Source organism: Molossus molossus, unplaced genomic scaffold (genome assembly GCF_014108415.1).
Source record: "Molossus molossus isolate mMolMol1 unplaced genomic scaffold, mMolMol1.p scaffold_m16_p_4, whole genome shotgun sequence".
NCBI lineage: Eukaryota > Metazoa > Chordata > Mammalia > Chiroptera > Molossidae > Molossus > Molossus molossus.
This window is the reverse complement of record NW_023425377.1, coordinates 582,141-594,058: the sequence shown is the minus strand read 5'-3', so window position 1 is coordinate 594,058 and position 11,918 is coordinate 582,141. Positions and strand designations below refer to the sequence as shown.

General features: G+C 53.7%; 1 protein-coding gene across 3 annotated transcripts; it reads left to right on the top strand.

Moving 5' to 3' along the window:
* Nucleotides 1-4,046: 4,046 nt before the first annotated feature.
* On the top strand, nucleotides 4,047-11,766 carry ZFAND2A (zinc finger AN1-type containing 2A). 3 transcript variants are annotated; one of them, XR_004956550.1, is made up of 6 exons: nucleotides 4,047-4,204; nucleotides 5,417-5,515; nucleotides 5,863-5,957; nucleotides 7,850-7,978; nucleotides 9,124-9,285; nucleotides 11,446-11,551. XR_004956550.1 is itself a non-coding variant. In XM_036241960.1 (5 exons), the coding sequence occupies exons 2-5, from the start codon at nucleotides 5,461-5,463 to the stop codon at nucleotides 11,599-11,601; spliced, it is 441 nt and encodes a 146-aa protein (XP_036097853.1). In that variant the 5' UTR covers nucleotides 4,064-4,204; nucleotides 5,417-5,460; the 3' UTR covers nucleotides 11,602-11,766. The 3 variants fall into 3 exon arrangements, 2 of the variants coding, with proteins under 2 accessions (XP_036097853.1, XP_036097854.1); XM_036241960.1 differs by lacking the exon at nucleotides 9,124-9,285 and having other exon boundaries at nucleotides 4,064-4,204; nucleotides 7,850-7,984; nucleotides 11,446-11,766; XM_036241961.1 differs by lacking the exon at nucleotides 9,124-9,285 and having other exon boundaries at nucleotides 4,068-4,204; nucleotides 11,446-11,766.
* The last annotated feature ends 152 nt before the right edge of the window (nucleotides 11,767-11,918 follow it).

The following is an 11,918-nucleotide window of genomic DNA, read 5'->3' as shown; positions in this document are numbered from 1 at the left end:
CACCCTACAACCCTCAGGTCGGACTTGAGGTGATAAACGCCTCCGATGAGTGCAGGGACGACCTGCAAGCAGAGGGGTCCGCGCCTGGTTTCCTACCTGCACCTCCAGGACAGGTACATGGCTTCTCTGTGCCAACACTGGCAGAGTGCAGACACCTGGGGTGTGCTCAGGTAGGGAGGGACCTGAGGTGGCACCTCCAGAGTCACACTCCCTACACAGAAGCTCTAGGAGCCGACCCCCCCCCCCCAAGGGTCCTGGCATGGAAGGCTGAGAGGGTCACTCACACACGTAACCTGCGTCGGGACAGGCTTGCACTGCGTGCAATGAGCTCACAGTCAGAGGCCATGACGGAAAGCCCGGCACGAGCCCTGGCCGCTTTGGCTTAGCAGTTAGAGCGTAGGCTTGCGGACCAAAGAGTCACAGGCTCGATTCCTGGTCAGGGGCATGTACCTGGCTGCAGGTTCGATTCCTGGCCCCGGTTGGGGTTGTGCGGGAGGCAACCAATCCATGTGTCTCTCTCACATTGATGTTTCTCTCTCTCTTTCTCCCTTCCTCCCTCCCACTCTATCTGGAAAACCGGACATGCGGTGATGGGACAGAGCAAGTTGTCTGCCTGTGGCAGTCTGAGGGCTACAAAGGGAAGCTGAGTTGACGTTTAGAAAATGCAGAAAGTTATCATTTTTTGTACAGCTATGTGGAGTATATCTAGAATATGAATTTTGTTTTCTGCCCACCTTCAAGGTCATGCTTAAAACATTTCAACGTTATCCTTTTGTACTCTATGAAGTCCAAAGTCTTCTCATGACCTTCCAGGTCCTGCGTGATCTGGTCCCTGCCTGCCTCTCCACCTGCACCCCTGGCCAGCAGAGGAAGAGTTAAGAGGGTGGGCGCAGGACCGTGAGTTTGACTATCCTCGTGGGCATGTTTTTTTTTTATCCTCACTTGAGGACATCCTTTCATTTTTTGTTCAGATAGAGTGGGAGGGAGAGAGAGAGAAACATCGATGTGAAAGGGACACATCGAGTGGCTGTCTCCCACACGACCCAACGAGGCCTGGGGACAAACTGCAACCGAGGTATGTGCCCCCAGCGGGAACTGAACCCTGATCTCTCTGGACCACAGGCCGACGCTCTAACCGCTGAGTCGAACCGGCCAGGGCATGGACATGTTCCTTAACACCTATGTGCCTCAGTTTCCTCCTGCATAAAATAAGGATCATAAAAGTGACCTATTATTGAAAAACGCTGTGGTCCCTAGAAAGGGACTCAGAGTGTTACAGACACGCTGTGGCCTCTTCCTTTCAAGTAGACTTCTGGAGGTTTGCCAAGGAAGGCTCTGAGGTCTGCCTCACTTTCCCTGTGGAGTCATGAGTACTACAAGGTCTTTCCTCCCCTGCCAACCCGAGGCAGTTCTCAGAGGACATCCAAGGAAGCCCTTACTCTTGATGTGATAAGAAACTCAAGTGGACGGTGGCCTCCTAACTTATGCTGGGTGGCACCTCTCTGTATGAATGCAGATGTTCAGTGAACGGCAAAAAGTTGCATTTAAGAATTCTAACTTGAGCCCAGCTGCTGTGGCTCACTGGCTGAGCACTGACCCATGCACCAAGAGGTCACCGGTTCGATTCCTGATCAGGAGACATGTCCAGGTTGTGGGCCTGATCCCCAGTGTGGGGCATGCAGGAGGCAGCCAATCAATGTTCTCTCTCATCAATGTTTCTCTCTCTCTCTAAAATCAGTAAAGGAAAAAAAAAAAAAAAGATTTCTAAGTTCCCACAACTTGGTGTGTCCTTGGCCAGATCAGGACCAAGAATAGTAGAGGTGGGCCAAGTGCCCACCTGAGTATATTTTCTATTGATTTTTAGATAGAGTGGGAAGGAAAGAGAAACACTGATTGGCCGCCTCCATAACAACCCCAACCGGGGCGGGGATTGAACATGCAAATGAACTACATGCCCTTGACTGGAATCAATGCTGTGTTGAGCCAAACTGGCCAGGGCGAGATGATGGACGTTTTAAAAAGTAGCATTTAGCAATGAGCAAGTAGTTCAGGCAGAAGTCATTGGCAGAGGTTAGGGAAGTCAGGCAGATGTTGATGAAAAACAAGCAAATGGTGGAATCTCAGAACATCTCCCTACAAAATACTCATCAATTGACGAATGAAAAAATGGAGAAGCCTAGCAGATGTCGATGTGACTGGGACTCAAGATTAGTGTCACCCATGGCAGGACGAGTTGCAATTTTGTGCCCCTGACGAGCACACCATCTCTGTGGTATTCCTACCGAGGAAACAGGACCTGTCCTGTCCTGATGAAACATCGATGGACCCTGAGTGAGTCGTCTTGTGTGTTATGTGCCACTGAGTCCACTCAGACTCCTGGCGACCCTGTGAATGAGTGATGTCCAGTGTCCTATCCTCAACAGCCTTGTTCAGCTCCTGGAGACTCAGCAGGTGGCTTCTTTTATGGAGTCAATCCATCTCCTATTTGGTCTTTCTCTTTCCCTGCTGCTTACCGTTGTTTTCCCCGCATTGTCTTTTCCAAAGAACCCTGCTTTCTTACATGTATGAAAAGTCTCTGTGTGTTTTTTAATGTTTTTACTGATTTTTAGCGAGGAAGAGAGAGAAACATTGATGCAAAGGTGAGCTGCCTCCTGCACACCCCCTACTGGGGATGGAGCCTGCAACCCGGGCATGTGCCCTGATGGGAATGAAACTGGGACCTCTTAGTCCATGGGACAGCGTTCAATGAGTCACACAGCCTGGGCCAAAGCCTGTGGTTTTTCATAAAAGCCGAAAAACGGTCAGGGACAGGAATGACAGAGGACCTGCCCTCGCTTGGAGGGGACTACACATGTGATTGTGGATGGGATGCTGGGGCAGAAAGAGACATCGTGGACACAGCTGTCAAAATCCAAATGGGGTCTGTGGATTGAACCTTAATATTGTTTGTATAGTGGTTTCCTCCGTGGGCGGCTGGAATGCTGTGACGGAGAAGTGTCAGCTTCGGGGAAATACACAGGGCACTACCCGGGCACCGTGTCACGTGTACAGCATGCTTTCACGCGTGTATAAATGCGCGTGAGCACACACACCCCGATCTTCGCTATGTTGGGCTCCGCGTCTGTGCACCTGCCCACTCGCTAAGGTCTGCCGCTCCAGAAGCGATGCTCGCGGGGCTTCGGCGGTCATTCGGCCACGGGCAGGGCGATGGACAGGGTCCGGCTCGGGTCCGGCGTCGGGCTGGCGCATGCTTGTGCCTGGGGCGGCCACTGGCTGTTGCAAAGGGCCGCGAGCTGGCGTCCGGGGCGTCCGGTGTTGCGCCCGAGCAGGCTGCGGCGCGCGGACAGCCGGGGCGGGCGTGGGTGGCGGGGCCGTCGCCGGCTCGGTGTCCCTGAGTCGACCCCCAGCACACGGGCCGGGCGCCGGCCGGGACCCACGCGTGGCCCGCTGCCCGGCCGCGTCCGCGCCCACCGCTCTCCGCACTGCGGCCCCCGCACTGGCGCGAGGCTCTGGGACACAGACACAGGCCTCTCCGGAGCGGCTGCAGTTCCCACGGGAGTCTGCGACCACGCCGCGTCTTCCTGGCAGGAGGGCGGCTTTCCCACCGGCCCTCGCTGGCCCTGCGGCGCGGGTGACGACGCACGCAAGCCGCGGCCCCTCCGCCCGTCCCTCGCGGGGCTCCCGAGGCCGCCCGCCCCGTGACTCAGCTTTCCCGCGCCTCGCGCCTCGCGCCCGGCCCAGTGCGCCTGCGCGGAGCTGCCTCATCGTGACTGCGCTTCCAGAAGCTACCGGGCTGCTGGAGAAGGAAGGCGGGGTCGAGGAGTGGGCGGGGTCGAGGAGTGGGCGGGCTGACGCGGCCGCGGCGGGGCTGGATTGGCTGGCCTGACGGTGACGTTTCGGGGCGCGCCGGGAACGCCGAGCCGCGGCGGGACGGGATTGGCTTGTCCGGCGGTGTCGTCATCGGGGCGCGCGGGGACGCGGAGGTCCCGGCGGGTCTCGGGCGCGTCGGCAGCGAATAAATGGCAGGGACCGCGGGGCGGCGCGGCGCTTCGCTTTCCCCCGGGCTCGGGCGGGCCCCGGTAGCCGGTGGCGCCCAGCTTTCCTCGTTCTTTCGGCCTTGTCCCGCGGAAAGGGCGACCCAGCTTCCCGTCTGCGCCACCTTCGGCTGGCCTTCGCGGTTGCCCGGGCCCCCGACGAGAGCCAGGTGCGGGGCCGGGCGGCGCCACGGGGCCGGGGTCGGGGGCCGGGGTCGAGGGCCGGGCCGGGCACAGCGGCCGCAGCAGGCGTCTGGAGCGCGGCGCCAGGGTCACACGGGGTCGTGAATTGCACAGGCTCGGCTTGTGGGGACGGATACGCGTAATGTCCTGGGAGAGCGACCCCGGGCCCGGGTGTCCAGTTCCTTCCACAAGGGGCCGGAGCACCCACTGGGTGTCGTGCCGGGCGCCCTGCCTCGGCCGAGCCAAGGACGGGTGTGCCGTTGGACACCGGCTGTGCGGGGAAAGGACAGGGTCCTGGAGGAGCGGAGGCTCCGCGGCTTAGGCGCGGCGTGGTGGGGATGGTAGCAAAGGCCCTTTCGAGAAGGGGACCCTGCGCCGAGACCAGGGGACCACGGTGCCTGGGGCCAGAGAATGCCAGGCCTGGGGCAGCCGCGATGCTCCCAGGAGCTCGGGCGCTGATGGGAAGGTCCGGAAAGGCCTTGGGACTTGAATTCTGGGAGGGACAGGTATTCCGAGGTTTGGGGGCCGGTCACCGAGGGGACCTTATGAGGCTGCTATGGACCTCAGTTCACCTGGTGTCTACCTGTTTTCCACGGAGAGTTAACAGCTTACCTTTTCCTGGCCAACTCCAGGTTGTCATTAAGGAGTAAGTTCTAAGTAAAATCAGTGGGTTAGGGAGTTAAAGAGAGCAGCGAGGGACCGAGTTGAATCTCTCCGGGATAGTGTAGTCGACGAGTGTGACTTAGCACCTGGTAACGGAGTTTTGTCTGTGTCAACAAGTGTGTCCGGTAGAAGAAATTGTGTCTTAAACTTTGCCCAGGCTGCAGCGTTCCCTGGCAGCTGTGTAAATTGGAGATGGGAAGTCCTCTCAATATGAGTAAGACTTTGCTTTCGGTGAAAAGCTGAATTGGGGTGAGCTTCAGAAAGCAGGAATTGAAAGGATTGAAAAACAGTGCGTCTCAATGGGGTTGATTGCAAATGAGTTGGCACTTGCGCAAACGGTAACCCCCCCCCCCCCCCCATTTCTCTGCTGAAAGAAAAGAATTTGTGAAGCTTTAGTCCCTGCACGGGCCCGGGATGACTGGGATGTTTGTTGACTGTTCCTACAGAGCATGTTTGTTTACTTTCTTTGGTTGTAAGTTACAAATCCTGGTGACTGAAATCAGCCCTGCTTTCCTCCTAACTGTTCCTTCTTGTAGGTGCTACAGCACTCTGCCCTCTGTGTTTTGGACACTTGCTCACAATGGAGTTCCCTGATTTGGGGAGGCACTGTTCAGAGAAGACTTGCAAGCAGCTAGGTAAGCACCTAGAAGAGAATATTAGTAGAAAATGGATATTTTGTTGGCTATTTTGAGGGGGAGAACTGGTCACCATATTAGTTGCCAGGACCAAGTGGATAGAAGTGTGCTGCTTAAATACTTATACCATGTGGGATGTGACCTCCTTTGAAAAGATTGATTTATAGAGTCGTCAGTGTCTCGCATTGTGAAATTAATGACCTCTGATTTTTTTCTCGTGAGTATACTTCAAGGATGTATATAATAGACATAAAAAACTTAGTGTAGGTAAATACGTGTTTAATATAATCTATAAATTTTTTGTTCTAGCCTTTAAAACACTTTATTGTTTGTGGTTTTTTTTTTAGATTTTCTTCCATTAAAATGTGATGTATGTGAACGAGATTTCTGTAAAGATCATTTTACCTATGCTGCACATAAATGTCCCTTTGCATACAAGAAGGTAACTTATTATACTTTATTCGAGAGATTCTAGTTCTCGCTCTCTAAAGCTGTGCTGTCCAAAATAGACACTACCCTCGTGTAGCTGAGAACTTAATTAAAATGGAACAAAACGTCAACTTCTCAGGGCTGCATTGCAAGTGTCCAGTGACCACGCGGCAGTGCCGCTGGGCTGGCTGTAGGGGGCGGTGCAGACGCGCAGCACCGCCACCATCCGGGAGATCCGGACAGTGCAGCTCTTCATAGATGACAGCTTTTATTTTCAGGGACTCGTCGAGTAAGATTGTGGTATCCAAAATTCAGAGCTTACTCTACATGTTACAGGGCTGAGTTCCTTTCATTCAAGGAAGAACAACGCTGTATCTTTATGGGGGCGCAAGAAAGGGTTTAATACTTGCTGTGGAATCTAACTGGGAAGCTATCAGAATGGTTACTTACCTGGGTAACTTACACCCTGATGTCATATTTAAGTTGTCTGGGTAGTACATGATAGAGACTGGAAGATGACATGAAGAAAACCAACCTGTCTAAGTCCAAAGACTTGCAGGTGCTCCCAGCCTGGATTCACCTTGTTTCAGGGTGGCAGCGAGGTTATGTCGGTGAGCCCTGGATTAGCACTCTGCTGCTTCCTCATCAGGCAGTAAGAAATGTGAATGACTGAGCATTACATGCTTTGATCAGTGCTGGCCAGCGTCTGACCCTCCAGACTGTGGGGGTGGAGAGGGTGACTCACACCTCACTCATGCTTACCAGGGACTGATGACTAGGCCGAACTACTCGGTTTATTTGTTGACTTGATCTCTCCCATCCCTAGGTAGGGAGATCTGCCAACAGATCAGTCACTAATGCTCTGTTTCTGAGTTTGGAAGACTTGCTAACTTAAGGGACACTCCTGGGTGACTTTCCAGCTCAGCCCTTAGACTTTAGGCTCCTGTGATTCTTTTTTTTTTTAATCCACACCCGAGGACATATTTGGATTCATTTTCAGACAGTGAGAGGTAGAGAGGGAGGAAGAGAGAGAGAGAAACATCAATGTGAGAGAGACACATCGACTGGCTGCCACCCACACGACCCCAACCGGGAACGGGGACAAACTGCAACCGAGGTACGTGCCCTTAGCAGGAACTGAACCCAGGTCTCTCTGGACAGTGGGCCAATGCTCTAACCGCCAAACCAGCCAGGGCAGCCCCTGTGATTCTGTGGTTACCCATCACCTCTCCAGACTCCAGTTGTCATCTCTGTTCTCACCGAGCTGTTTCCTCCACTCCTGCCCTGGCTCAGAGGTTGTCTTGACAGTGCTGGGTGTTCAGCTGCATTGTTCCCTCCAGAGCCCCTCCCTCCTTTCCAGTCTTGGGCTTGGCTGATTATAATGTACCTGAGAGCCCAGCCTAGCCGTTTGCTCCCTTGTCCACTGGTGAGTGAGTCCCTGCATGTAGAAGTCACAGAAGGATCAGAAGGCTGTTGGCAGTTGAGGGGAGCTAGAGGACCTACGGGTAGTGTTTTCTCCTGTAGTCTCCACTCTGGAGGGGTTTGAGCAGGCTCACCTCTCACCTAGATGGTGCTGGACATACAGACCTCTGCCCTGAGACCATCAGATCAGTGCCACCAGCTTCCTTCCTTGGCTTCCTGTTACTGACTGACTTAGGGTCATTTCTGCAGGTGGTTAAGAGTCCCTTATGTTTACTTTCGGTTAGATTTCGCATAAGGCAACTTGATTAAGCCCTGGGGAGCCTTGCTGTTAATCCAGGAAGCGAGCAGTACCTTCTTCTCAGGGGTCAGGTGTCAGTGTCTGTACTCTGTCTGCTTTGAGGTGCTCTGCACCATCGTGCCTTTTGCTTGTGTGAGTTCTGATTGTCTGAATCTGGAATGTCACCTTATGTTCATTATTTTTAGGATATTCAGGTCCCAGTATGCCCGCTTTGTAACAGCCCAGTCCCAGTAAGGAAGGGAGAGATACCAGATGTGGTGGTCGGAGAGCACATTGACAGAAATTGTAAATACCGTCCTGAGAAGAAAGAGCAGGTGAGGGTGAGTCTTGCTCTGACTGCTGGTTTCCTAACTGGACGTCAGTCCTGACGGTTCGTGCTCACTGAAGCTCTCGCGTTGTCTGTTTGTGAGTGGCATGGGTTTGTCAGTCACACAGACATGTTCTCTGAGTATTTGGTCTATGCTAGGATTTGCTTGCTTTTTTTTTTTTCTATCCTCACCCGAGGAGATTTTTTCCATTTCTTATTCAGACAGAGTGGGAGGGAGAGAGAGAGAGAGAAACATTGACGTGAAAGGGACACATTGAGTGGCTGCCACCTACACGACCCAACCAGGGCCGGGGACAATCTGAAACTGAGGTACATGCCCTTAGCGGGAACTGAACCCAGGTCTCTCTGGACCGCAGGCTGACGCTCTAACCACTGAGCCAAACCAGCCAGGGCAGGGTTTGCTTTCTTTACGGAAACCTCACACCTGTTCTCCCAAGACGAGTTCATGTGGTTTCCGAGAAGCACTGTGTCAGTGCGCACACTTCCCAGGAACCTCCTGGGGGAGGAGGAAACAGCACGCCAGCCAGAGCCCCTGCTCGGAAGCCTGCTGTTTGACGAGTGGCCTCTGCATGCAGAGTGGGGCCCCTGCGTCTTCCCCACGTGCGCGTGCTGTTGGTCTCGAGTTTGGGCATCGGGTGTTTGCTGCAGTGCAAGCTGAGCATGGCGCTCCTGTCCCCACTGACTCCCACACATTCTCAACCCACGCCCCCACCCTCCCAGCAATGGGGAGTGCACTCTGGGTGAGTGTCCAGGCCTTCACCACCCTGAAGACACAGCCAGAGACTCCCTTTGCATTTTTCTCTTATGGTGGATCCGTTTCCTGTTTCCCTTCAATGGACCCCTGGTCTCCTGAATCCTGTGTTTCTTTCTTGGTTTATTTTCTTATTTTGGTGGAGGCACATTCCCCCACTCTCTCCCTGCAAAGGAGGATGGAAGAGACATTGACCTGGGTTTCCAGGGTCTTTATTCTCTGCTGCTGCTGGAGTGGCTGCCTGGGAGAGCATCCTTGCTCTGAATTCCTTCCTCGGGACCTGCAGGCACGGCTTCGTGTGCTTGCTTAGCCCTTAGAGAATTACCAGGCCGCCAACCAGTTTTCCTCCAGGCAGCCTGAGGGTCTCTTCTTTGTCCCAGAGTTTGGAAGCATACTTGGAACAGTCCTGGTGTGGGTCCACCTTCAGCTGGTGAGCAGGCATGCAGGGGCTTCTTCCAGACTGGGAGCCCCATCTCGGAGTCTTGGATTTCATCTAGACTTGTTGGGTGCTGGGCCTCTGGACAAGTCTTCTGTCTTTCCTTGTAAGTTTTCTTTCCCTGTGTAGTCTGCGTCCAGGTTGTTTTTCCTGTCACAGTAACTGTCCTCACCTGCCTGATCTGTGGCTGACCACTCGGTGGCTCAGTGGGGGCAGTGTGGACTCGCCTTCACCATGGGTCAGTTGCCCTGTCCATTAGGAAAGCCTGGAGGTCTGTGTCGTCTGGTCTTTCTCTTGGGCCAGTCAGCTTCCCCTGCCTGGAGCGCTCACTCCTGGCCTCCAGAGTTCTGGAGCCCAGTGGAGAAAGCCTTCAGCTCTCCCCATGGGGTGTGAGCTCCTCACTGTCCTCCGGGTCCCTGTCCGGTCCTCGTCGTGTTCTCCTGCCCACTGCTGCACTCCCCCCGGCCAGCAAGTCCTGCGGGCGTTGGGCAGGGCTGCCGGGCTGTAAACAGGCTCAGCCGTTTCTCCTGCAGTGGTCCCCCATCACTCTGTTCCTAGGACTGCCATTTTCTGAGCTTTGGGGTTTCATAAACGAGTTTTCTCTTGACTTTCCCGTCCAGCTTATATCTAGCTTTCTTTTATCTACCAAATCCACTAATACTCACCCATGTGCTTTTTTCCCTAAAATTTAAATGCACGGTTGTTTCCTTTTTACTGTTTGCCCTTGTGGATTTATCCCTTTTCAGAAAATCTCTGCTGTCACTTCCGTGATTTTAGGAGTGAGAGCCAGTTCTGTGCCCTTCGTTGGAAGTCCCAGGAGACAGATTGAACTCTGTGTGCTCTCCCTTTGGCCAGTGGGCTTTCAGCTTCTCAGGCCTTCCTAGGCCTCCCCAGGCCTCCTCCCAGGTCAGGTCTGGGCCTGCTCTGCAGCTTGCCTCCCTGGTGGCCCTCCTGCTTCACTGGGGTGGCCCTCACTTCCTGTCCTGCTCTCTGGAACAGGTGCACGGCTTCCAAAGCTCGTCTTCAGGCTTCTGTCTAGCTTAAACCTCAGTTTCTAGTCATGGGTTCTTTTTTGTAGTTATCAGCTTAGTATGTTACATTGACTACATAGCAGTTATGGTTACAGGCAGCAAATGTAAGGTTCGTTACCTTTTGCTGTTTTCAACCTCGAACAGGAGAGAATAGCATCTGCCTCAGCATCGCACAGGACCTTTGTGAGTCATTCTCTCCCACCCCTTTCTAGCCTGCTCTCGCTGCCCTGCTCTCGCTGCGTGCTGCGTGCTGCGCCCTCCCAGCCCTCTGGACAGTCTTTTAAAACCTCTTGCCTCTTGTAAGACTGCAGCTCCACCTGCCGTGCCTCCCCTCCGAATCGGCATGATCCCTTTTTTCTTGGCTCAGCCCAGACCTTCTCCTAAGTTCTTCCCCTCTGCCATCGCCTCACGTGGATGTGCCCTCCGTGTTCTTCTGAAGCACTTGGCTCCGCTGCCTGCAGCAGGCGTCCAGTGTCCTGCGCTGCTCGCACACACTCAGGTCACTTGACGCAGCCCACACCTGCCTGTCCTTGCCAGAGGGCTGGCCCCAGGCTGCTGGACATCTGTCTTCACTGACATGCTCACCTTCACAGTCTCGGAAGTGCCTGGAAATTTATATTACACCCCCCAAACCCAATTAACTGATGGGTGTAGGGACTATAAATAGATCTTCCAGCTCCCTTCCCCTAGTGGGGACACCTCCACTGGCTCCAGAGCTCCTGGGGCCAGCTGCCCCCTGGGACTGTGCGTGATGTCACATGCTCGTCCTCTTCCCGTCCCACGGCACTCCCTCAGGGTTCAGTGTGTTTTCTGAGAGCACCTTCAGTCCCCCTGCAGCAGCGGTTCTCACCTGTGCATCACGACCCCTTTGGTCGCCTAGGACCATCGGAAAACAAAATTACAGTTATGAAGTAGCAATGAAAATAATTTTATAGTTGGGGGTCACCACAACATGAGGAACTGTATTCAAAGGCTGTAGCATCAGGAAGGTTGAGAATCACTGCCCTACAGAATCTCCACCTAAATAGATGCTTTTGTCTTTATTACTTGTTAAAACTTTTGTCTCTAGTTAGTATTCATTGTTTTACAGTAAAATGTCTGAATGAAACCATGACCTCTTCATTCCATGTAGCTAAGAACTGTTTCTAGTTAGATGTTAATGGCTTTATTGTGGGGCTTGTTAAATATTGCTTTTTGAAGTGATTGAAATACTGAAGCAACTCTGGCTTTCTCAGATATTTACGTACCGGTGCTCGAAAAAGGGATGTAAGAAGAGAGAGATGCTGCCGCTGGCTTGTGAGCAGTGCAGTGGCAACTTCTGTATCCAGCACAGACACCCCCTGGACCACAGGTGCACGCGTGGGAGCCTCACCGTCAGCACAGCTGGGTGAGAAGAAGCCTTTGCCGCGATGCTCCGGCCTCACAGTGCTGTAACCCGGGGAACCAGCTCCCACCTCCCTAGGGCAAGAGCAGCCTAGACCATTGTTCTTGGTCAGATGGTGGGTCTAGGCATTTGTGTGAATATGAGCTCCATTAAACTTGGATTCTAAATTAAAGTTGGATTCTGGCTGTGTTTCCTGGGGCTGCTGTAACAGAACCACTGACCAGGTGGAGTGAACAATAGAAAATCCTCGTGTCCATTCTGGAGGCCGAAGTTGAGATCCGGGTGTCTTGGGGCTGGTTCCCCTGGAGGTTCTGAGGGAGAGTC